The sequence below is a fragment of the Physeter macrocephalus genome, chromosome 18 (assembly GCF_002837175.3).
Source record: "Physeter macrocephalus isolate SW-GA chromosome 18, ASM283717v5, whole genome shotgun sequence".
Lineage (NCBI taxonomy): Eukaryota > Metazoa > Chordata > Mammalia > Artiodactyla > Physeteridae > Physeter > Physeter macrocephalus.
The window spans coordinates 9,600,425-9,626,913 of NC_041231.1; the positions used below are offsets into that span (position 1 = coordinate 9,600,425).

Sequence of the window (26,489 nt, forward strand, 5' to 3'; positions counted from 1 at the left end):
ATTTCACCTCATCAAAAAGATCGTCTGCAATACTACACGCATGATTTCCTACTCACTTATTAAAACGTGGTTTGAGGCGAGAACAAAAAAGAACTTTTAAGGTTCAGAAGCAGTTCAATCAGCTGTTACTTTCCCTCTCTCATGTTCAGGTCACCGTCCCAGGCTGCCAGCCTGCAGTGCGCTCCTCCGACCACCAGGGATCTCTGCGAAGGCCTCGCGTCCCTGCTCGCGCGCGAGCGCCTGCTCTTACTCTTGCGCCTTCGGAGCACGTGTGCGTGCAGGAGGCGTGGCCCGGGGTGGGTGCTGGACCGGCCCTACCGACGCCAGCCCGGTTCCCTGTCGGGTGCTTACCGGCCTCGTGTCTGACTGGTCTGCAGCACCGAGTCCTTGTCGGCCCCTCCACTCCCCGCCCCCTCCTCCAGCTTTCTCCCGTCTCGGCCGGTCCCCGGCTTCCATCTCCCACCCTGAGCGGGTACTCGTTCCCCGCCTGCTGTCCTCCAAGGGTCCCTGTCAGAGCCCCGGCCCCATGGCTCTGCAGGCTTTGCAGAGCTCGGGGGTGGCCTTTCGCAAGATCCTGTCTCACTTCCCCGAAGAGCTGAGCCTGGCTTTCGCCTACGGCTCGGGGGTGTACCGCCAGGCGGGGCCCAGCTTAGACCAGAAGGTGAGCCCGGGCCGGCCCCACGCCGGGAATGTTCTCACGAGTTCCCTTTGCCTTCGGTCCCTCCAGAGCCCTAGAGCTGCCTGTCTGCTCTGCGCACTCCACGTATCAGCTGGCAAAGTACAAACCGTACAGAAGTGCTCCTAGAAGAACGACAGCATGAGCTGAGTTTTGAAGGATACGTAGGAGCCAGCTTAGGGCTAGAGCGGGAGGTGCAATCGTGCGGAGGGAAGAGCTGATGCGGGGACAAGATGGAAGAAAGGAAGAGAAATATTTGCCAGCAGCTAGTTCAGTGTTCCCAGCCTTGGCTGAACAGTGGAGTTTTCTGGGAAGCTTAAAAAAATACTGATATCTGGGTTCCAACTGCGGAGATTGAGATTTAATTGGTCTGAGATGAGCCTGGGCTTCAGGAATTTTAAAAACTTCCCAGGTGATTCTACTACGCAGCCAAGCTTGAGAATCACGTCTCTGGTTGTAGGAGAAAATACAAAATGATTCTCCTGACTTCGGGAAGCTGACGGACTGATTGTAGGGTCAGGGCATGTGCAGTGACGTTAACTAACAGCAGAAGTTAGTGATGACCAGTATATTTGCCCCTGCTCAGGACGTTTAACAAGAGTCTGTTTAGGCCCAGGCACTGTTCTCTTCAGAGTTGGCTGAGCACAACAGTAGTGAGAGTACAGTTTTCCTTGTGATTGCAGGTTTTTTTTTCTTCTGCAAATGGAAAAAAAACTTTGCTTCCAAGGTGGCGACAAGGTTCAAGACATAGCAGACAAGTGGCAGGCAGATATTTTCCATTTAAAGGAGGCTTTTAATTGACTTTGATACAGCTTTTGAGCTCTTGCTGAATTCATGTAAAAGGAGCAGGAGTCTAGATAGAGATGTTTTCTGTCTGTGCAACTCGTGCTCTGGACTGGGTTTCTTTAATCAGTGAAGGAAGTGGTAGTGTGCAGTTTGCAATAGGGCCTCGTGGATTGGGACACCTGGCTGTAATCTGTCTTTCAGTTAACCTTCGTCTGTTTGCTTCCTGGTGAGGCCGTCTGTACTGTTGCTTGGATTTCCTGTTTCCCACCTATACTAGTATTTAAGTAATAGTTTTCTTTAAATTGACAGCATATGAGAAATTACAGATTTGGGGCATATACGTTGGGCAACCTAATTATAGTTTGCAATAGGCTAGTTCTTTTCTTGTAACATACATTCACATAAATTTTTAAAAAACATGTCCATCCCAAATCTTAAGTATCACCCCTGGTTTGTGGATCACACTGTGGGAAACTCAGAACAGGCCTTGGCCTCCTGATTTTATAGCCGCCTCTTCATTTTCCTGTGTAGATTTTCCTTTGAGCCGACCTGGAATTCCCTCCAAGAAAAGGTCCTTCTTTTTCCCTCACCCTCATTCCCTACAGGTTAACAAGTAAACCCCAGCACCTTAGTCTCTGCCAGATGAGCCCCTGCCCTCAGTGCCTCAGTGGCCGTTAGCCTCGTGTGGTGTTCCATCCTTCAGTCTCTCCTCCTCCCTTTCTACTGCAGGAACATTTCTCAGCATGGCAACCAGCCTCCCTCTCTGGTTCCATCTCCCGCCACTCCCCTGCCTGTGTCCCATTCCAGTCCTACTGGCACTCATCTGCACAAGAATGTTTTCCTCTAACAGTACTCCCTCCCTTCCTCGGGCCTCCTGGCACTTCACCAAGCCCGCTTCACTCTTGCACTTTCTTTTAAGACTCAGACTTAACAGAGTCTGGAAGAGTATAAACCTGTAGGAAAATTCCTCCTTCTTCTCTGACCCCACTCTGAGTGAACTTAGTGCATTTGGGGTTCTCCTGCCAGGTCCTTTTGCTAGCAACCTGTCTGTTCTCCCCAGTAGACTTTGAGGTCTTTATCTCTATCCCAGGACCTATCAGAGCTCATCGTAGGTGCTCAGTGAGTGGTTGGCAAATGGGTGAGAGTTAAAATAACTTATTTCCCTTTACATAACGCTTTATAGAGCTTGTCCATATGGTGTTGTTTGATCTGGGAGAAAAGTAGAGCACGTTTAACTAGATTTAGATGAAAGACAGTGTGGCAGAGTGGTCCAGCACAGAATATGGAACCAGGTTATGTCTGTCACTCAGTAGCCATGTGTCCTTGGGCAAGGAACTTACTCTGTGCCTTGGTTTCCTTTCCTATAAAAATGGGATAATGACAGTACCTACCTTGTAGGATTGTTTTGAGGCTAAAAAGAGTTACTATGTGTATAATATACAAAGTGTTTAAAAGACGTCTGGAGCGTCACTTCCATAAGTGTTAACTGTTATTATGTGAGTTGACAAAAACGAAGCTCAGATTGGTTCCAGAGACTTGCTTAAGTTTCTGATGACAGCCCTGGGTCTGCTGTTAATCACAGCAGCATAGAGTCTTAGAGCTTTCCACTCTGCCTAGGTGCCTTTCTAGGAATTCAAACTAAAATTACTCTCTTTTCCTCACCTCCCAGAATGCCATGCTGGACTTCGTGTTCACAGTCGACGACCCTGTTGCATGGCATTCAAAAAACCTGAAGAAAAATTGGAACCATTACTCTTTCCTAAAAGTTTTGGGGCCCAGGTTCATCAGCACCGTCCAGAATAACTACGGCGCCGGGGTTTACTACAACCCGTTGATCATGTGTGATGGGAGGGTAAGTGACTGCGGGCCTTGGTCTTGACTTGGGTGGTTATTAACCTTTGATAATAGAATACCAGCTAAATAAATGTGTTCTTACAGTTAGGAAATGTTCACACTTTTGCTGGATGAAGGTGGCGAATGTGACTTTTTATTTTTTGCCTTTGGCCAAATTTTTTTTGGCTCTCAAATTTTAGTGTTTGTCAGAATCACCTGGAGTGCCTGTAGGACTCACAGATTGCTGGGTCCCACCCCCAGAGTTCCTGATTCAGTAGGTCTGGGGTAGGGTTCGAGGATTTGCATTTTTTAAAAACTGAGCGGTAATTGTCCTATAACATTGTAGTAGTTTTAGGTGTGCAACGTAATGATTTGAGAGAGAGATATATATATATATAGTGAGATGATCACCACAATAAGTCTAGGTAACATCCATCACCACATGTATTTACAATTTTTTTTTTTTTTCTGGTGATGAGAACTTTTAAGGTTTACTCTCTTAGCAGCAAAGATTTGCATTTCTTTCGGACGCGCAGGCTCGGCGGCCATGGCTCACGGGCCCAGCCGCTCCGCGGCACGCGGGATCTTCCCGGACCGGGGCACGAACCCACGTCCCCTGCGTCGGCAGGCGGACTCGCAACCACTGCGCCACCAGGGAAGCCCAAGATTTGCATTTCTAACAGGCTTTCAAATGTTGCTGTTGCTACTGGTCTGAAACAGACTTTGAGAACCACTGGTTTGGGTAGTGGGAGGAACAGGCAGGCCCGCTGTGGATCAGGGTGGAAATCAATCTTATCTACATGCAGAGGGGCAGACACTCCCAGAAAGGAGTTGGAAGTGGAGAGGGTATTGTAGGAGAGAATTTCATAGGTAGATGGGAGCATGAGGTGCCTCTTGTTGCCATCGGGTGGGTGGAATTTGATGAGGGGTATTGGAGAGCAGGTGAGAACCCGGATCCCAGCAGAGGGCTGTGTGACAGCAGGAACCCTGCCCAGCCATCTTTCATGTGGGGGGCCCAGGCTCTAAAAGGGCTTCCAGGACCTAGGCAGGACCCCAGTCTGAGAGGACCAGTGGGGACCTGAGTCAGATGCCTCCTAGAGGTCAGCTGGGCTGAGGGAGACTCTGCTGTGCCGGCTTTGCTCCGAGCTGCTGATGGCTTAGAGCACTCATCCTCTGATGTGCAGATGAGTCACCTGAGGCTCTTTTTGAAATGCAGATTCTGACCCAGTTGGTCTGGAATGGAGCCTGATATTCTGCATCTGGTGCTGCTGGTGCTGCTGGTCAGTGGCCCACACTTTGAAGGGCAGGAGGTTGGAGCACTGACTTGAGAAGGATTTTGAAGACCTATCTGAACGTGGCAGGAATGAGTGCTGTGATTGATTGGTGACGTGTTTGGGCCATACATTTACTTTTCTGGTTAAGGTCCCATCTGACACCACCTGTGGTTTGCAGATGCGGAAACCAAGGTTCAGAGAGAGGAATTGACCTCCCTAAGGTCTTGCAGCTAGTTAGTGACAGGCCCCTGTGATGTTCCCGTTACCTCTCAGCTGTTACGCGCCAGCAGCAAGAAGGGCTGTCTGCAGTGCTGTGGCCAGAGTGGAGGGAAGAAGGTTATTCAGCCCAACCTTGCACCTCCACTCTAGTCCTGCCAGATGCGTAGCTTTGTTCTTCCTCCATATTAATAGTACGCTGAGCCGATCTCTAATTAGTAGTCTCAAATCATATTACAAGCTCCAGTAACCCAATGTTTGGGCATAATTATGTGCCAAAGGGACTGTACTTTTTAATTGAAAGTCTTTCGCTACTTTTTAGAGATTTGCAGCCTGAGAAGGCTGTTTGGGTACTGAAGTTCAGTGAAGTGAGTCTGAAGATATTTGTTGAAGCAAATGGGATTTCATAACCTGGAACAACTGCATTCAGGGTTCGTGTGAATTCCTGTTGAAATGAGCTTGACCATAATTCCATGTGTTCGGCACTGATAAAGAGGTTTTATTTTTGAATGTTGCTTTGTGATTATAAAAGTGTTTGAAATAGCCTATAGTGAAAGAGAAATTCACCATGTAAAGGATGTCAGTGAAAACGTTAAAGAAAATTTCTTGTGCTTTGTAATGAAACAAACATTGGAAGCCCAGACTGAAATTCAGGGACCTAGTTTAACTCTGCTATCCGTGGTGCCATCTTGGGCACATCATTTATTCTCTCTGAGCTTCAGGTTTCTTATTTCTCAAATGAGAAACGTGAACTATATTATCACTTCTTGAAGTGTCTGTGGTGAAGGACCAGTTTTTTTATTTCCAGTCCACTGAGGACCAGTACCAGACAGCCTCTAAGAGCTACTCTGCCTCTTACCGTCACAAGAGCCTGAGTTAAAACAGTGGTCACTTCACCTCGAATACCTGAGGAAACACACAGTCTTGGAAACTAATCCTTTGCAACAGATTTTGTGGAGATGTGTATTTTTACAAGGTAGGCAGTTTTAGTGGCTTTGGAAATCAAGCTTCTCTTCTGGTCAGAAATTTATTTTATTTCTGTATGTTTTGTACTTGCATAAACATCAGTGTGGTATTTTGCTATTTTTCATGCCCATTTCTTTTCCAGCTTATCAAATATGGCATTATTAGCACTAGTGTTTTGATTGAAGATCTCCTCAACTGGAATAACTTATACATTGCTGGACGACTCCAAAAACCGGTGAGTGAGTGTTTTATTAGGGATGTCTCTCCTCTCTGAACCTCACCTTACTTTGATCTTCGTGATCGCGGTGACATAGAAACGAGTTTCACACTCCTTTCCCTCCCGACAGAATTTGTTGCCTAACAGTATGCAGGTATTACCCACACTGCCCCCTCCCGCCCTCTCAAGATTCTCCAGCTCTCTGAATGGAGCAGGTTCAGAGTCAGTCCGTTTGGCCGCGGAGGATGGCAGAAGAGGTGTCCAGTGCCTTGGTGGAGCCTGTGTCAGCCTCCCCAGATCGCCGCCTCTTCTGGAATGCAGGTGCCATGGGGCGCTGTTTGTCCAGCGATTTGTCCCAACAGTGCCTGGGACGATGCCTGGCATGTAGTACACATTCAGCAAATATTTGTTGAATAAATGAATGAGACAGGTCATCATTCTGAGGCAAGCGGCCTCTGAGCCCCTTTATTCTCCTCCTCAGGCCCTACCCTTATTTGGGACGTTGCTGGAGGAGGCTGTAGGGGCAGGCATCTCCTCCGGCTTTACTAGAAATGGAAACAAACAGAAAACAGGAAAAAAGTCGAGAGGACTTGAACTTTTGACTCGCATTCACAAATATCAGGTTTCTACTTTTTTTACAGTTGTGTAGTCTGTTTTCTGAGAAGGGGTGTTTTCGTAGTTTAAGAACTGTTTGAGGAATTCCCTAGTGGTCCAGTGGTAAAGAATTCACCTTCCAATGAAGGGGACTCAGGTTCTATCCCTGATTGGGGATCTAAGATCCCACATGCAGCAGGGCAACTAATCCCGCGTGCCACAACCATTGAGCTCGCGCGCCTCAACAAGAGAGCCCGCGTGCTGCAAACTACAGAGTCCACACGCTCTGGAGCCCGCGCTTCACAACTAGAGAGAGAAAACCTGCATGCCACAGCTAGAGAGAAGCCTGCACGCTGCAATGAAAGATCCTGTATGCCGCAGTGAGGATCCCACGTGCCACAACTAAGACCTAGTGCAGCCAAAAAAATTTTTAAAAGAAAATTAAAAAGAAAAACCAAAACTATTTGCAGTCATCACAGTTGCTAATCTCCCAGCAAGGAAGAATTTTCTCTGTGCTGTCAGAGGGTCTTAGGTCCCAAAGAGGGTTCAGGAATTATTCCCAAATGCCTCTCATGGGTGACTATGCTACTCCTTTTTTGTCCCCTATGGCAAGAAATTAGAGAAATTTACACAGTCCTAGCTTGCTTGGTTGTGTCATAAAATCTCTATTGATACATGTGGGAGGTTAGATTCTCTTGCCTTTTATCTGGGCTTAAAATTTAACAGTGTAGGTCATTAAGACATACAGAAGCATTTGATCAGGGTGATAGTTACATGGGTACATCCATGTGTAAAAATTTGTCAAGCCATTCTGATTAGATTTGTTTGCTATACTGTATAGTATATAATTTTTACTTCAGTAAAAACACGTTTTAAGTCTGGAAACAATAGGTTACTGATTTAATTTCATATTTATGTAGATGAATTTCTAATTTCTAGGCTGGATAACTAGTAAGCCTCATAATTAAGCAAATACATGTAATTGGAAATTTGTAAATATTCCTTTTTTTCCCAAGTTTCTTTTTAAATATACAAAATATGTAGTTTGATGGGAAGATTAATGAACATGGAATTAGAAGCCTTGGGCCTTATTCATTCCTGCTACTTACTAGCTGTTTATGTGATCTTAGGCAAGTTGTTTTACCTTTCTGAACCTCGGATAGTTTCTCTGTAGAATGGGAGTAGCAATCCTTGCCCTGCCTACTTCACAAAGGTGTTGCAAATTGGAAGCAGAATGGTAATGCTGGAAAGGACACAGGTGTTTTAGGATCAGACAGATCTGGGGTTTGGGTCCCAGCTCTGACACTCCCCAGCTGTGTGACCCTGCGCCAGTGACTAATCTCCCTGGGCCTTGTGACACCCTCACCTGGGGACAAGGCCAGTGACACCGACCTCAAAAGGTGTTTGAGAAATGCCTAGATCTAAAACGTCCGGCATCTAGTAGACGCTCAGGAAGCAATCTTTCTCTTCTCTCTGTCTTCGCCTGTCTCAGAGTTATTTTGAGATAAAATGAGATATTGAATGTGAAAATGTTATATTATTCTCTGTACTATGTTTTGTGCTTGGAATAGTTCAAGTTTTTTTTAGAAATAGGCTGTAGAAAACTATAATGCCGTGAAATCTTAGAATGTAAGCACTGGAAATGACCTCACATTTCATCTAAATGTCATGTATCCTAAAAAAATAAAAACATCAATTCGAGGCAAGTAGTGACAGCTATACTCAGATCATACAAAACCTGCATTTCTCAGCTAACTTGGAGAAGAAAATGTTCTTTATAACAGTGACTGCCCCTCCGACTTATTAAGAAGCTTCTAGCACAAGAAAATTAAACAATCTTAAAAACCATGTGAGGTGTTGAACATGACACGATTTTTAAAAATCAAAGATCATAAATGGGTGAATTAACTCTTCCACCCACACCTGCCTCCAGTTTCCCTTTCCCGCAGAAATCACTGTTAACTGGAGAATTCTTAGGTTAACTATCTTTAAACTAACTATTTTTACCTCTAGGTGGCAGCAAATATTAATCAAACTCGATGAAACAAATCTGATGAAAAGAAAGGGTTGGTAGCATTTTGGACCAAAAAAAAAAAAAAAAAAAAAGGGGGGTGACTATCTTAAGAAAGAATTGTGAGAATGAGTGTGAATTTTTTGTTTTTTACATTAAATTATATTGTCTAAAGCTCTAAAATTATCTTCCATATTGCAAATAGAGTAGAATTTCTCAGTCACTAGCAATTTAAGTCTCTAAAAGGAATATGCAGAGGATATATGGGAACTCTGCACTTTCCATTTGGTTTTGCTGTGGACCTTAACCTGCTCTAAAACATAAAGTTTACTATCAAAAAAATATATAAAGGAGTACTTTGCTTAAAAAGATGGACATTTCTGGAAAAAGTTGAGTGCAAATTAAATTTCTATCAGACTTTACCGTTACCTTACCTCATAATTGAGGAAATAACCCATTTTTACTTCCAGTGCAGCTTTAAGTTTGAGTTATTTACCAAGCAGTTTTCCAAGTCAAGAAACATGAAAAGTATTTAATAGAACCTTGTTGTGGCCAATCTTTTTTTAAGTCAGAAGAAGTCTAAAGTAGTATTTTCACTTCTCTAATTTATTTAATGTAAGTTGGATTTTTGTATTTCATGTTGTTTTGTATTTCATGTATAGGTAATACGGCTTGAATTTTTAAAGCATTCACATTGGCAAACTGGTATTTTGCCACCTTGTTAAGAGGATTTTAATTTATTTTAATGTATTCATTCCAATATATTTTCTCTTTTACTTGCTAGTCATATAGCTTTTTATAACAGGTTTACTGAGATTTAATCACATACCATATAATTCAGCCCTTTAAAGTGTACAATTCAGTGATTGTTAGTATATTCACAGTTTGCAAGCATCACCATATTGTAACTTGGTTGATTTACTTTTTTGTAGATAGTAAAATCCCAGTGGTATAAAAGGTCCCTGAATGGGACTTGGAAAGCCTGGCTTACTAGTCTTGGCTTTGCCCGGCTGAGAGCAAATCTTTGGACTTCTAGCCTTGGAAATGAAAAGATTAAGCCATTCATTTGCTTATTCAAAAGACAACTAAGTTTTTTTCTCTGTGCATGCCAAAAGAATTTTTTTAAAAAACCACCACTTTGCTAGCCTCAAGAGCCCATAGTCCAACAGGTAGATGATAAGGTTTTTTTTTTAATCCAGCTCAAATGTTCACTGTTTCTTTTTGGTCCTCAAGCAAAAATTAGCCTTTCTGTTCATTTGGAATGGAAAACTACTGTGGGAAGTGTCATTTGGTCAATGGTCGAGTATTTGAACACGAGGTAGGACTGTGTTCTTTGTGGCTATAACTTCCCTCTTTGCAATTCAAGCTCTGTCTCCATGTGACTATTATAGAGGAGACCACATGTGACTTTCTCTTTTTTTCTATCTTGAAAGGTACTCACAAATCTCTCAAGTTGGGCTTTTGAAAGTCCCTTCAAGTGTTGCCCCTTCCTCTCTCTAGTAAAGATTTTCCCCTTGGCAGTAGTGCTAATGCTATATCTGTGGTTCAGTTCGGGGCATTCCCAGTAAGATACAAACAGCTATTCACAAATCTGAGGACTTTCTTTTTTTCCCAGGCCTCTCTGGCAGTGTCCCAAGAGTTCACTGGCTTTTCACTCTGAACAACAAATAACAGTGCTTCTGAGACAAGTTCCTAGTTCACCTTACACTGGAGAACCAGATCAGCACAGTAGCAGAGTCTTCTGAATTGACATTTTTCCTTTGAGTAAGGATGCTTTTATTTTCACTCTCTTACCTTAAGTAGCAAACAGACTGCCTTTTTTTTTTTTTTAACAACCTTACGTAGACACTTTCTTGGAGAACAAGGGTATTTCATTGAAAAGGAAAATTTCCCAAACTTACTCTTTACTTTGCATCTTTGTTAGTATCTCAAAAATAACTTCTGTTTTCATTGAGTTTCTGTAAAAAGTTCCCCTCACCCCCACACACATACAAAAGAGGGTGAAGGATTATTGAGCAGACCTGGTGAATGAGGATGGAGACTAGGAATTTGGAAGTAAACAGGCTTCACAGGCTCACTTCACAAATCCTGGGTCCTGGTACGGCGTGCCACCGTTCCTCGTGGGGAGATCTTTTAACCCTCTGGGCCTCAGTTTCCCCATCAGTGAGATGAGGAGGTTGCCCTCCTAGATCCTTGATTCTGTATGGAGTATAAGGCTTGGGAACGTTATTCAAGGAATACACATAGGAATTATTATAGGGCCTTAAATTTTGTTTTAATTATCTTTCAGGATTAAAAGTTAACAAGAACAGAATGCGTGAGGATAACTCAAAATATTTAGAGCTCGATTTGCCAAGTACAAGGGTGTTACCCTGATTTTTGCCATCAACTCATTATGCAGCCTTGGGCAGATCATGCTCCTGGACTGCTCCTTGCTTTGACTCTCTGCAGATGTTCGCAATAATACTGAACTCACCCAAGTGCTGCAAGGCTTAATTCAGGGCCATTAAGTCCTTGTAATTATGAGGGAGGAGGTGGTAGTATGGAATTAAGTGGCTTACCTATCACATGAGAGGTTTGTACGTTATAAATATTCCCTTAAAAAAAAGTAGGGACAAAAGGTAAAAGACAGATTTTAGGTTCTTAAGCCAGATTTATAAAATAGTTATGTTTTCTAATATTGCTTTTCACAATTAATAAAAAAAATTAGAGAAGAAACTATACTTGGGGATATACATCATTCCTGTCATTCTTTGCTATCTAATAAAATTTTAGTTTGGAGTTTCTCATACTGTATGTGTCTTTTATGTGCCATCTGAATTTTGTCAGAAATTATCTATATTTGATAAATAAAAGGCAATTTAAGCCCTACTTTCTAGAACACGAGAAAAATGTGGTGACAGCACTAAATGATTTAGAGATGGTGGTTACATTTCAGATACATGGGTGTCCTTATTAGGGATTTCTAGGCCCTTCGCTTGTTGAGAAAATCAGAAGCAACATGATAGTTTAAGATTATGTCAGGAGTGCAAATTGGCACAATCGCTACAAAGAGCGATTTGGCAATTCTAGTTCAAAGTAAATATACACCTTAGAGCAGTGGTTCTCAAAATGTGGACCCTGGACCAGCAGCATCAACATTACCTGGGAACCTGTTAGAAATGTACATTTTCTGGCCTCGTCCAGGCCTACTGAGTCAGAAACACTGGAGGATGGGCCTAATGATAGGTGGTTTTTTTTGTTTGTTTGTTTGGTTTTTTTTGGCTGCGTTGGGTCTTTGTTGCTGTGCATGGGCTTTCTCTAGTTGTGGTACACGGGCCTCTCATTGCGGTGGCTTCTCGTTGTGGATCACGGGCTCTGGGCGCGCGGGCTTCAGTAGTTGCGGCATGCGGGCTCTGGAGCGCAGGCTCAGTATTTGTGGCACACAAGCTTAGTTGCTCCGTGGCATGTGGGATCTTCCCGGACCAGGGATCAAACCTATGTCCCTTGCATTGGCAGGCAGATTCTTAACTACCGCGCCACCAGAGAAGTCCCATAATATGTGTTTTAACAAGCCCTGCAGGAGATTCTGATGCTTACTAAAGGTGAGAACCCCTGGCTCAGAGAAACGCTTGCGTTGTGCACCAAGAAACACACAAGGAGTCTCACTTCAGCTGCAGCTTCAGATGAAACATCTCATTTAATCTTCCCAGCAACCTTATAAGCTTGGTTCAGTTTTTAACCCTGTTTTACTGATAAGGAATGATGCCCATAGTCACAGAGCTAGTAAGAGAAGGAGCTAGGACTTGAACGCATTCTCCTAACTGCAGTGCAGTCTTTAAAACCAATCAGAACACACTGGAGCAATTTGTCTCTTGATGGATTGGGAGAAGTCAAAGACAGCAGATTCTCCTGTAGCTAATTTTCTTTCCCTTTTCCTTAGTCACTTTCAAAATCAGTTCAAAATAGAGCATGACCTGCTTAGGTTATGTATGTTTAAGAACAGAGGTGAGTTCTAAATAAAGAAGTAAAATGCCTCTGTCCACCATAAAATTAAGTGAAGGACAATGAGATTTAAAAATAAAAAAAATAGGGCTTCCCTGGTGGCGCAGTGGTTGCGAGTCCGCCTGCCGATGCAGGGGACGCGGGTTCGCGCCCCGGTCCGGGAAGATCCCACGTGCCGCGGAGCGGCTGGGCCCGTGAGCCGTGGCCGCTGAGCCTGCGCGTCCGGAGCCTGTGCTCCGCAACGGGAAAGGCCACAACAGTGAGAGGCCCACGTACCGCAAAAAAAGAATAATAATAATAAAATAAAGTAAAAAATAAAAAAATACTAAATTTCCCAAAGGTCATTTATTCCATTTTGTGCTGACTTCTTTTTCAAAACTCATGTTGGGTTTCCTCATTTAAGAGGAAAGCCTGGCTTTCCTGGGCTTTTCCTCTTTCTCATTTAAGAACAGTATTTGTTTTTCTTTCCTTTGTCACGGGTTCTCTGATTTGGGCTTAAAACAGGAGACTCCGGAATTGCTTATTAGAATAATAAATATTTCATGTCAGCTGGCCTAATACTCAAAGATCTTCAGGGCTAAATGTTTAGGACAGTTCCAGTGTATGTATAAACACATAGATTGGGCAATACTCCACTTCTGGAATTTTTCTTCTGAATGTTCTGCTTTTTCCAGGTGAAAATCGTAGCAATGAATGAGAGTGTCGCTCTCAGGTCAGCCCTGGATAAAAATCTGAAGAGTGCTGTGACCGCTGCTTTCCTCATGCTCCCCGAAAGCTTTTCTGAGGAAGACCTGTTTATAGAGATTGCCAGACTCTCATATTCAGGTCAGTAGGTTTCATGTCCGTCCTTTCTACAGGAAGGAGATTCGCTGTTGGAAGACTGTGCAGGCCCGACACCCCGCCCCTCGCCCTGCACTGGAGCTGCAGCAGCCGAGGCTCGAATCCCACCACCTCTCTGAGGGTCGCTGCAGGAGTTCTTTGATTTGCCTCCTTGCCCCCAGGGTCTCTTCCTTTCCACATCTCTACGTAGGGTAACCTTTTTGTTGTTGTTATTGTTCAGTTTTATTTTGAAACAGTTTCAAAGGTACAGAGAAGTTTCAGTAGTGATCCAGAAAACTGCCATATGCCCTTTCCCCAGATACGTTTTGCCACACTAGTTTTATCATTCTGTGTCCGTGATTTTCAAAATCTAGCGAGCAGCAGACTCCTCGGGAGGGCTGTTAGAACAGACGAGACAGCTGATTTGGGAGGTCTGGGATGGGGCCCAAGAGTGTGTACATCTAGCAAGCGCCTGGTGATGCCAGTGCTCCTCCAGGGCCCCACTTTGAGAACCACTGCTCCCTCTGTACTTGTAAATGCGCCGTATTATATATTGTTTTCTGATCTATTAGACGGTAGGTCACAGATACCACGTCCCCTTTAGGCCAGATACTTCAGTACGTGTTTCCTAAGAACAAGGACATTCTCTCACATAACCACAGTACAGTCACCAAATTCAGGAAATTTAACATCAATACAGTACTTCCATCCAATTGATGATCCTTATTCCAGATGTTGTCAGTTGTCCCAATAATGTCCTTTATACTATTTTTTTCCTTCAAGTACATGATCCAGTCAAGGATCATATATTGTACTTAGATGCCATGTCTCTTTTATCTTTTTTTTTTTATGTTGGGCGTGGGAGTTTATTAATTAATTAATTAATTTTGATTGTGTTGGGTCTTCGTTGCTGTGCGAGGGCTTTCTCCAGTTGCGGCGAGCGGGGGCCGCTCTTCATCGCGGTGCGCGGGCCTCTCACTGTCACGGCCTCTCGTTGCGGAGCACAGGCTCCGGAGGCGCAGGCTCAGCGGCCATGGCTCACGGGCCCAGCCGCTCCGCCGCATGCGGGATCCTCCCAGACCGGGGCTCGAACCCGTGTCCCCTGCATCGGCAGGCAGATTCTCAGCCACTGCGCCACCAGGGAAGCCCCTCTTTTATCTTTTAATTTGTAATGTTTCCTCAGCCTTTCTTTGTCTTGCATGACATTCACATATTTGAAGTCTACAGACCAGGGATGTTGGTGCCCTGACAAGCAGCGTTTTCTCCTTTCTAAGCGAACTCTGGGGAGACATTTGAAGGTGAGGCAGATACGCTGCTTCTTACCAAACTTGCCCTCCTGGTGTGAGTTTCCACTGATGGTCCTTGCTTGAGCCAGTCTTTACTATGATGGGCACAAAGTGAAGACTTGCCCACTCCATCTTTCCTCACGTTAAGGAGAGCTTGCCCTCCTTCCGCATTCATCTCTTTATTTATCTAAATATTAACTTCCTTTCCCCTGAAACCAGTTGTGCTCCTCAGAGATGTCAGGGCACAGGGGAGGCTGAGAGGGCGGAACCCGACCCCTCACCGCACCCCACTGTGGACCCTTTTAATGTGTTAAGGGTCCATGTAAAACTCCGTTTACAAAAAAGTAGCCTGCTACTTAAAAAATAGTTTGAAAACCACTATCTTAAATAAATATCCTCTTTCCCAACTTTTAAGTATGAGTCAAAGAACTCTATATTCAAAAAATTGCAAAGGCAGTTGACTCATTTTCTGAATCCCTGTACAGATAAGATTTCATGGAAACGCAGTGCTGAGAGAGACGTGAAAGGTCTTGTTCTTCAGTCTTTTTTCCAAAATGTGTGTGCTGTGACCACAGCTGTCATTGCAACACGGCCGAGAAAGGAGGTGACATAACCTTGGTCTTGGTTGCTTCCAGCTTCTCATGGCAAAGGCAGGGGAGCAAGCGTGGCGTGGCTGCCTCCAGGATGAACATGTGGGGAGGGCCTCTGGGTACCTCCCTCCCCACGCTCCCCTGTGAGACAAGGGGGACCAGAAGCCTTTTGTCAACTTTGTGGGAGAAGATGCAGAGCCATTCTCTGCTCTGCCCACGTTGTCAAGATCAGCATAGTGTTAGGTGGGTTCCAGTTGTCTGTAAATTCAGAACACTGACTAAAGACATTTATCGAATCTTATAACTGCTCCCACCTATTTGCAGACTTTAAGTCAGCATTCAAGCTGCTCTCAGTCTTGAGCTGAGTTTTGCTCTGCCTCCTGGAAGGACTGTGTCTTATGCTCCTGGTTTCTCCTGTTGTTCAGTAAACACTTGCTGATTCATAGCAGTATCATCCTCTGTTTCGCTTCTTCTGTAAGATTTATTAAGGGCTGCTGTATAGAGACGCTGTTCCAGACACAGATAAGGAGGTCAGTAAGTAGGTAGATAGATATGTAGGTAGGTGGATGGATCCTTTATTATCCTTATTCCTTTATTCCATTACTGAATCCTCGTACTACAGCCCTGTTTGTTTAACAGATGTGTGTTGTGTTGTGTGTCTTCCCTGTGGCACACACTGTGCTAGGCCTGGGTGCACACTAGCAAGCGTGACGCGAGTGAAACTCCTCGTGGAGTTTCGGGTTTTTTAGGGAGAGGCAGACAGTAAAGAAGCGATAAGGCAGTTTCAGATCGCGCTAAGTGCCATGAAGAGAAGAAAATATATCAGGCTGAGGGTAAGGCTGTCTCACAGCGGCTAGTCCGTGAAGGCACTCTGAGGTGGTGATATGGAGCGTAGGTGGAAATAGGGACAAGGAGCCGGCCCTGGGCTGTTGGGGGAAGAGCTGGCAGGGGAAGCGGGCTGCTCCCCGCAGCCGGGTCTCGCACCTCGCTGTGTCTGACTCCAGCCCCTCAGCCTCCGGTCACTTCCATTCCTCATCTCACCACTTCCTGTTATTTGTGATTGCTTAACCCGGATTTGGATCTGAGAATTTGGCCAAGTAGCCTACATTAATCATTTCAAAGAGATTGGCTTCTTTTTCCCGCAAAACTTAGGACACAATACTTGGCAAATCCTCTCCAGAGGGACTAATTCCAACTCTGTGTAGTCCCTACCTTATGAATGAGACGTTTTCCAAAAAGTCTTCTGTAAGCCACTTGTTTAGACTGGGGATATATTTTCCCATTGAAACAACATTGTATGTGATGGTTGTTCCTAAGCCAGGACACAGTATGATTAATGGTTACCTAGCCCATAATATGATGGAGCTATACTAGGAGAGTGCAGATGGGGAAGGAACTAGGCCCTGCAGGCAGGTGTCCTTCATAGGTAGGAGACTTGCCCCAGGTGATGTGTTGAAAGGCAAGCTTTTCTACCTGCTTTCTTAGGCTTCTGAGAACCCAGTATCCTTGAACTGATCAGATTCTATCCCTTGGGCAAACTACCTAAACCTCCCAAGCCCTCAGAATATTCCAGACTTCAAATTACCCACCAATCTATTTTTATTTCCAACTTAGACATTTATTTTCCACCTGGTTCCAGTTGAGAGAGAGAATATGTTGTCCCTAACCTGTGAAATTCAACATTTCTCCCAGGCGGGGTCGCGAGGGACACAGAGAAAACAGTGTCTCCGTGTTATTGGACACGTTCCTGCCAGTAATTACTGGCAGAGGCAAGGTCTGTCAGTATTGCTAGTAGTAATAATAACCCCTATATTTTATGCAGTATTTAAGGATCACTTTAACTGCCCTGGGGTCAGTATTTATGGCATTATTGTTATAAATGATGGTGAGAAAGGAGTAGGTGGATGATGAGAGCCTGCAAAATCGGGGAGGAGAACCTTTCTAATCCTTTAGTTATTCTTAGAAGTCAGCATTTAAGTAAATAGAAAAAGAAAACCAAGTGAACTTTAAAGGGCCACCTTGCACATTCTTGTGGAAGTACAAACTATTAAAATGACTAATTTTAGGTAATGATCCTGGTTTAACATTTATCAAGTGAATCAGTGTACCATGACATATGAAGAACTAAAGCTACAGTTTCTGCTGTAAAGACCTGCACATTAGTAAACATACACAGTCATGGTGAGTCAGTGGTAGATTTAAAAAACAGCCCATGTGGAAAAGGCAGGGGAGTGTGAAAAGCATGGCTTGTTTAGGGAAGAAGGGGCAGATTGACGTGACTCGGGTCCATGGCTTATGGCAGGAGAAAGTCGCATTTTTTATTGTGTACCAGGAATGACTCTCAGTACTTTTGATCTCATGACTAGCTTAATCCTCACCACAGCCCTTTGATTGGGTGCTCTATTCTTGTCACCATTTAACAGGTGAGAAAACCAAGGCCCAAAGCTGTCTCAGGTCAGTTGTTTGGTGGATTAGTAGGTGGTGGAGCTGGAATCTTAGCCCACACTCTTAACCATTTAAATTCACTGCCTCTCTGGTATTTTGGAGAAGAGGTTAGGCCTGGGTTGGGCAGGGCATTGAATACAAAGTGAAGAGGTGGGAATTTGACAAGCAGTACACAACTAAGAGCCACAGAAGTTTTCAAGCATTGCAAGTTGGTCCAAGATTTGGAAAGATAATTTTGCCAGCAGTGTGCAGGAGGGAAAGAGACTAAAAACAGGAAAGTTTTTTCATTCAGCCTATAATTAGGGGAGTCTTCTCTGCCTGGCGCCCTTGTAAGCTCTGGGGATGAAGGAAATAAACAAGGCAAGCACAGTCCCTGCCCTCGTGGGGCTTTCTTTGTAGTTAAAAAATCAGACAGCAAGCACGTGGCAGCACAGAATAGGGGAGGAAGGAGAGCGTTACTTTAGTGTAACCAGGGAAGGCTTCTCCCAAGGTGACGCTGGAACTGAACACCAGCATCTGAGGACCCGTGAGCAGAGCCCGGGTGAGAGCTGACCAGACAGAGAGGAGTCCGTGGGGAGGGTAGTTAGGACCGAGTCTGTGTCGGTTGCCCTGTATCCTTGGCCTCCGGAACTCTGCTGTGGCTCATGGCAGGCATCTGTGCATGGACAGAGCCCAGCAAGTCTGGATGGTGATGAGGGCTCGAACTAGGGCAGTGCCTCAGAGATGTGAACAGTTTCACATGAACATAATCAAGGTCAGACCCTGAACTGCTTCAATTAAGTATTCTATTGATATTTAGTACTTTGCTTTTTTTTTTTTTCGAAATCTTAATATTACTTCATGGAAGAGAGCATTAGTAAAGTGTTAAAAACCCAGTCAGACTCCTGGGTTCATGTCTTAGCTGTAACCTCAATTAACTTTCTGCCTCCTGTGACTCAGTTTCTTTCTCTCTAAAAAAGGTTTTTATAGGGATTAAATTAAATCATACATGTAAAGTGCTTAGCCCAGTGCCTGGCACATAGTAAATGCTCAGTAAATGTTAGCGCTTATTATTCTGGATACATGTTTGCTTGTATTAACACAGACACTTAGAAAGGGCAAGACTACAGTCAGACCTGAGTTTGAACACCAGCCTTGTGGAAGTGCTGGAACCTTTCTGAGCCTGTTTTCTTCTTTGTAAAACAGAAATAACTATCTCATAAAAAGGTTTTCAATGAGATAATATTTATAAAAGCCCCCAGCTTCATACCTCATTGATGGTTGGGGCTCAGAAAATGACTGCTATTATTATTTATTACTATTATTGTGTACTGTTGCTGGCTATAGAGGTTTTCCTCAGGCTGAGACACCTTTATTCGCTCGATCATTCAGTGATTGGTGGGCGCTCAGGCTGCCTCCGTCCATCATTGTTTTATTGACACTGCTGCGAATCGCTTTGGCCAAATTACTTTGGTATGGAAGGGGGCAGAGTTGGAAGTTGTCTAACTTCCTTGGACACATTCTCCAAATTGGAATTATGTTGTCCGTTATAATAATCATAAAACTTGTTACATGTTGACAAATAATGCCTGTTGAAGTTAGCAGAGAACTTAAATCAGGTGGATTCACTTGGCCCTTTACAGTCCTTAAGAAACAAAAAACCACCTTCAAGCACTGTCAGTAAGAGAGAGAATGGGTTTGTTTTGATGCCAGATTGTCTGAAGGCAGTCTCAGCTACTTCTAGGAATAAGACAAAGCAGTGAGGAAGTGCCAGTTGAGTGATTCTTGGAGAAAAAAATTAGAAATGGGTGCCCGAACTCTAAATTGTGAGTAAACATCCCCATTTCTGGATCCTGGTCAAAGCCAGTAAAGAAACATTTTCTCTGGGGTGAGAGTGTTAAGATTTATTCCATGACAGTCACCCGATCTGTGACCTTGCAAGCAGTGTCTTTGAATGACTTGCATGTTGGGGGTTGACTCTTTGAATAATTTGGAAGCATATTTCTCCAGGCTTGGCAAGCTTGAGCTTTTGCTGAAGCCTCAACTGGAACTCTTTTTGCTCAGTCACTTCCTAATTTCTGAGCATGCGACACTCCTGAAGGGATATTAATCACCAGTCGTATCTAACGTTTCTGGATTACTTACTGTGTATCAGGTATTGTTCTAAGTGCTTTACATGTATTAACTCATTTAATCCTGGAAACTTGTAAACTAACAACTACTGCTGCTTCCATTTTACACTTGAGGATACCAAAACCCAGAGAAGTAAGTAGCTTGTCCTGGGTCATGTAGCTTCTAGTCCTGAGCTTGGATTAGAACACAGGCACTCTGGTTCTAGAACCCTTGCTCTTAGCCCTTCACTGTTCTACAGAGTGTCTGTGAGGCATGTGTCATTCCTGGTTTACACCTGGGACACTCTTCCCCCAGGGCCCCTTGTGTCTCGCTCCCCATTTCCGGTCAGCTTTTTCAGCTTGTGTTTTCTTCGGTGCACTTTCCATCATCTGAAGTACTGTTTGTTTGTTGGGAATCTTGTCTCTGGTCTTTGTTCTACCGCTAGGATGCTGAGGGCAGACGTTTTTGCCTTGCTTTGCTCACTGTCCTCCAGTGCTTACAGTGGTACCTGACATGTACTGGGTGCTCAGTAAATACTTGATGAATGAATGGGTGGATGGTTGTGACATTGATTCCTTCCTGAGCCAGTATCGTAAATCTGATTCCTCCCCATCCCTCCCCACACCTCTCCGTTATGTGTTCTTTAAAGGAAGAGAAAATTTTATTTATTGATTTATTTAAAATAACTTTATTTATTTTTGGCTGCGTTGGGTCTTTGTCGTTGGGTCTTTGTTGCTGTGCGCAGGCTTTCTCTAGTTACGGCGAGCGGGGGCTACTCTTCATTGTGGTGCGTGGGCTCCTCATCGCGGTGGCTTCTCTTGGTACGGAGCACAGGCTCTAGGTGCGTGGGCTTCACTAGCTGTGGCACCCAGGCTTCAGCAGTTGTGGCTCGCAGGCTATAGAATGCAGGCTCAATAATTGTGATGCATGGGCTTAGTTGCTCCGTGGCAGGTGGGATCTTCCCGGACCAGGGCTTGAACACTTGTCCCCTGCATTGGCAGGTGGATTCTTAACCACTGAGCCACCAGGGAAGTCCCAAAAAATTTATAAATGTTTCAGATTTATATCACCGAGTACATCAGCTATTTATTCTTATCTCATTCTCTTCCACGTGCAGTGATGGTATGTTTTCTGCAGCCATGGAGGTATTCTGGGGATGTATTTCAAATGATGTGTTAGGCTGCCTCCTAGAAATACTGCCTTAGTCATCTTTTTTAAAATAAGAATTATTTTGTCCACATGCAGAAGAATGAAGTTGGACCCCTTAACAGACACCCTACACAAAATTAACTCAGAATGAATCATGGATGTAAGAGCTAAAACTGTAAGACTTTTAGAAGAGTCACTTTGGGTTCTGCAGTGGTTTCTTAGGTATATACCAAAAGCACAAGCAACAAAAGAAATAGATAAATGGGACTATATGAAAATTAAACTTCTGTGCTGCAAACAAAACTGTCAAGAAAGTGAAAAGGCAACCAACAAAATGGGAGAAAATACTTACAAATCATGTATCTGATAAGGGACTAGTGTCCAGAATGTATGAAGAATTCTTAGAATGCAGTAAAAAGACAAATAACCTAATATAGAAATGGGCAAAGGACATTTTTTCAAAGAAAGTATACAAATAGCAAATAAGCACATGAAAAGATGCTCAGCATCATTCATAATTAGGGAAATGTCAAACAAAACCACAGAGACTCTGTTTCACACCCACTACAATGGCTATAATCAAAACGAAAGGGCTTCCCTGGTGGCGCAGTGATTGAGAGTCCGCCTGCCGATTCAGGGGACGCAGGTTCGCGCCCCGGTCCGGGAGGATCCCACATACCGCGGAGCGGCTGGGCCCTTGGGCCAAAGATGAGAACAGGTGTTGATGAGGATGTGGAGAAACTGAAACCCTCATACATTGCTGGTAGCATGTAAAATGGTACAGCCGCTTTGGAAAAACAGTTTGGCAGTCCCTCAAAATATTAAACTTAGAGTAACTATATGACCCAACAGTTATACTCCTGGGTATCTACCCAAGAGAAATGAAAACATATATCCAGACAAAAAGTCATACACAAATGTTCATAGCAGCGTTATTCATAAAAAATGGCCAAAAAGTAAAAACAACCCAAATACCCATCAACTGAGAGATGAATAAATAAAATGTGGTACATCCATCCAGTGGAATATTATTTAGTCGTAAACAGGAGTAAGTACTGATAAGTGCTACAACATGATAAACTTTGAAAACATTATGCTCGTCATAAGAGACCATATGTTGTGCAATTCCACTTATATAAAATGTCCAGGATAGGCAAATTACTATAGAGACAGAAAGCAGATTAGTCTTTGCCTGGGGCTGGGGGTGGATGGGTGGAGGGAGAGTGACTGTTAATGGTACAGAGTTTCTTTTAGGGAGGCTGAAATGGTCTAAAATTAGATGGTTGCATAGCCCTGTAAATATACTAAAAAGCATGGAATTATATACTTGATAGAGATGAATTTATGGTATGTGAATTACATCTCAAAAAAAAAAAACTGTTTAAAGTGAGTGTTATGTTGCCATGTCGACTTCCAGTTTGGGCTCCTATTCTTGAACACTTTCACATTGGGAGTCCCATGTTGTAACCTGCGCTGAAATGCTCTGTTTTCATGTCACTTGCCGCCTGGGCATAGCCTGTATCTTTGGATCCCCAGAGTCCAACACGGCTCCTGGCACTTAGAAACCACCCAGATGTTTATTGAACTGAGATGACAGCGGTAGTGCAGTTAGTCTACGAGGGGAAAGTTACCCAGTCAGTATCTTAAAAACTCAGGGCTTCGTGCACCCTCTATCCTTGCCCTTCCCATATACACGTCGTCACAACAATATGTGCTTCACTGTTTACAAAGCATTTTCTAATACCTTAATCATTTGAACCTAAAAGCAATTTTGTGAGGTTAGTATGACTATTACAGACATTTTGCAGAGAAGGAAACTGATTCAGAAAGGTTAAGTAACTCAACCGCAGCCACCCTGGAACATTGCCAGACTTGAGAGCCGGGGCCTTTCCACTCGCATCCCTACCTTTGTAGTAACGTCCCTGACCGCTGCGGACATGCTGGAATCATAGAGCAGGCCAGCTACAGATGGGTTACAAGCCTCTGAGTTTGTCTTATTTCAGATCAAGGAGAGGTTACCCTTTTGGTTACCCATTGAGTTAGACTGGCAGTTCTCTGGCTTGAGCAGTTAAGAGTTAAACCCACCGGTACAGGCATAAAATAAAAGTCAGCAGTCAGTTTTTCTCAATCCCCATATTTTGTTGTAAACATATATCTGCAGGTAAGAAGAATTGATTCTTATGATCAGATGCTGGTTCATGCTGTGCTCACGATTTTATTCATTTTGTTCTGAAGCAGCAGGTAATAAGCCCGTTTGCCTGCTGTTTCCCATGGCTGAGCCAGTTCTGCTGCACAGCAGTTGGAGAAATTCAATCCAGCAGACATTTATTGATGTGCCTTCATGTGCCAGGCAGTGCGTGAGGAGCTGGCGGTTCAGGGACAGATAAGCTTCAGTCCGCGTTCTCAGAAAGTCCATAGTATTTTCCAGCTCCTTTCATCGTGGCATGCAGTTGTTCTTTGGGGAGGATTTGGATTTGTATACCCTTACATTTTGGTAACGTACAGTCCCTCTCTCAGAAAGTTACTGTCTGAAACATAAGAACTTTTTGTTGGTGGAATGTACAGGGGAGAAGAAATGGCACAAATATTTAGAACTCAACAGTGATGCAATTTGATCTTTCACTTCTGAGCCAGCCTGATAGATTCAGAGTTTGATGACATTTCACCCCTTCAGAGATTAATAGAAAACATTTATAGCCTCTGAATAAAAGCGTAAGGATTTACACAATTGAAAGTTAACCCAGCTGCCTCTCCATTCACATTTGCTGAGACAGCATGTCTGTCCGTCTGTGAATTTATTTTAAAATGCTAGAAGTAGTGTGCCAACATTACAGAAGTGAGGGAAATGGAGGAAAATTACGAAGTGAAGTAAAGCTAGTACCTAAGACATCACTGCCCTGATACTAAGAGGTGGCTGGGCCTTGGGCATACCGTCTTTGCAACTCCATCTCCTCATCATTGAAATTGAGAATAATCAGTACCTTCTTTTCTTTTTAAAATTTATTTATTTATTTATTTTCGGCTGTGTTGGGTCTTAGTTGCTGCGCACAGGCTTTCTCTGGTTGCGGCGAGCGGGGCCTACTCTTCACTGCAGTGTACAAGTTTCTCGTCGCTGTGGCTTCTCTCGTTGCGGAGCACGGGCTCTAGGCTCGTGGGCTTCAGTAGTTGCGGCACGCGGGCTCAGTAGTTGTGGCTCACGGCCTCTAGAGCGCAGGCTCAGTAGTTGTGGCACACGGGCTTAGCTGCTCCGAGGCATGTAGGTTCTTCCCGGACCAGGGCTTGAATACGTGTCCCCGGCTCTGATAGGCAGATTCTTAACCACTGTGCCACCCGGGAAGTCCCAGTCAGTACCTTCTTTACGAGGCTTTGCCAGCCCTGAACAAGACAGCCAGTGTGAAGCACAGGCCTTTAAAAAGCCCACAATAAATGTGTATCTTATTAGAGCAAACATAACCATTTTAAAATTGTCCTTTTGTCTTGTTTTTCCTGTTTTTTTTTTTTACAGTTGTTTCTTTCTTGTACTTTTGTATCCTGGTTTCTTAGCTGCACATTATTACATGGTCATTTTCCATCTCACAGTGTGTTGTGCCTGTAATTTTTAGTGGTTGCACCCTGCTCCGTGGTAGGTTTGGGTGCACCGTTCCCCTGTCATGGGGCATTTGGTTGCTGCCGGGATTTCAGTGTTATAAATAGTGCTTCAGTGAACAGTTGTGTGTGTGGAATGTATTCAGTCTCTTCTTGGGAAACCTCAGGCGGGTTCCATCATCCCTGTGTCTCTTTTGCCTTCATGCTAGATCGGGATAGGGCAGCATCCACCTGAGAGGACAGGTGCGTGGACAGATGAGGTAATATGACACAGCAAATGCTCGGCGAACTTTGCCTCCTAACCTCTGTTTGGGTTTGTTGCTTGGGGCTTCCTCTCCAGAGATGAGGTTTCATCATTCACCGCTTCCAGAAGTATGTTAGCAGTTTATAAAGTCAAAAGCATCATATGAAAGAACCAATTTCTCTACACCCTCACTAGCAGTCATCCCAGGGTTTAACTATGTAACTCTCTTCCCTTTAAAATAATAGGGAAAAAACAGTCTCGTCTGTATTTGAGCAGCTTGTGAGGACAGGACTCAATTGAGCTCACTGCCCTAACCAGTCCCGACCTCATCTCACAAAGGTCGGGTTCCAGAGGCTGTTTGTAAGTCTTTTTCCAAAGCTTATAGTCCCCACATGCTTTCTACCAAATTGTAGTATAAGTTGGTCCTTTGAAGCTTAAAAATCCAGTGTATTTTTTTCCTTACTGAAGTACATACTTATTATTGGATATCTTTTTATTTTTCCAAACAGACCAACAGTTTGCTCTAGAAGATCTGCTGTGGCTGGTCGTAATTTTGATGATTCCCTTCCCTGCTCCCAAGAAAAGAAATCGGTGAGGGTAACCACATGTCCTGGTTTGCCCAGTTTATACTTGTCCTGATGACTTTACATTGCCCACTTCACCCTCAGAAGTGACCTAGTTCGGATGATAAGTTACTTTTTCACCCTCCCCCCAGGGGATTCCTCAGCAGCTGAGGTATCTGCCTGCTCTTTCCACCTCACTCCTCCCCCAGACTTCTTTTTATCTGCCCAGCAAAGGCTTCAGCCACATGGCGTTCTCCAAGCTTCCCCAGGGGGTCCTCACGTGTGCCCAGCCTCTTCTGAGTTAACGTTAGCCCAATAGGCGTTCACACAAGTTTTCCCATTTCCTCACTCTTTTGCCCCCGTATCTTGCTGATGGTCGCCAGTGGCATGGGCAGGGTAGGGCACTTTAAGTTTGCTTCAAAAGTTGCTCTTTGTCCTTTGGAATTAGTATTTTGCAGCTCAGTTCATCCCACAGGCAAATGTAAGTTTCCTCATTTCTCACCACTTGCAATTTTTGTAACTTTAAACTGAGCGTAGTCTTTTTTCTTTTAAACTAAATTTCATACTTTTTTTCCAGATGCTTTGGCATCATATAGAGGCAGGCTTTTGGTGCTTTTTTTTAAAAATTGAAGTATAATTGACTTACAATATTATATTAGTTTCAGTGTACAACACAGTGATTTTATATTTTTATGCATTACAAAATGATCACCATAAGTCTAGTTATCATCTGTCACCATACATAGTTATTACAGTGTTACTGACTATATTCCCTATGCTGTATATTACACCCCTGTGACATTTCTTTTGTAAATGGAAGTTTATACTTCTTAATCTCTCTCACCTATTTCACTCATCTCTCTACCCCCATCCCCTTTGGCAACCATACGTTTGTTCTCTGTATCTGTGAGTCTGTTTCAGTTTTGTTGTTTGTTTTGTTTTTCAGTTTCCACATATAAGTGAAATCATACAGTATTTGTCTTTCTCCGACTTGTTTGGCTTAGCATAATACCCTATAGGTCAATCCATGTTGTCACAAATGGCAAGATTTCATTCTTTTTTTTTTTTTTTTTTTTTTTTTGCCGTACGCGGGCCTCTCACTGTTGTGGCCTCTCTTGTTGCGGAGCACAGGCTCCGGACGCGCAGGCTCAGCGGCCATG

The 26,489-nt window shown here is 43.9% G+C and overlaps 1 protein-coding gene across 4 annotated transcripts in view; it reads left to right on the forward strand.

Moving 5' to 3' along the window:
- The first annotated feature begins 297 nt into the window (after positions 1–297).
- Positions 298–26,489, forward strand: part of TAMM41 (TAM41 mitochondrial translocator assembly and maintenance homolog) — a 56,223-nt gene continuing 30,031 nt past the window's right edge. The window contains exons 1-4 of one of the 4 annotated variants that reach the window (XM_007100178.4): positions 298–661; positions 3,132–3,314; positions 5,894–5,986; positions 13,232–13,382. In XM_007100178.4, coding sequence (XP_007100240.2) covers positions 527–661; positions 3,132–3,314; positions 5,894–5,986; positions 13,232–13,382 — 562 coding nt within the window. In that variant the 5' untranslated portion in view covers positions 298–526. Of the gene's footprint in view, positions 662–3,131; positions 3,315–5,593; positions 5,762–5,893; positions 5,987–10,290; positions 10,338–13,231; positions 13,383–26,489 lie in introns of those variants that run through there. The other 3 variants (XM_028479109.2, XM_028479108.2, XM_024124017.3) reach the window with 3 other exon arrangements.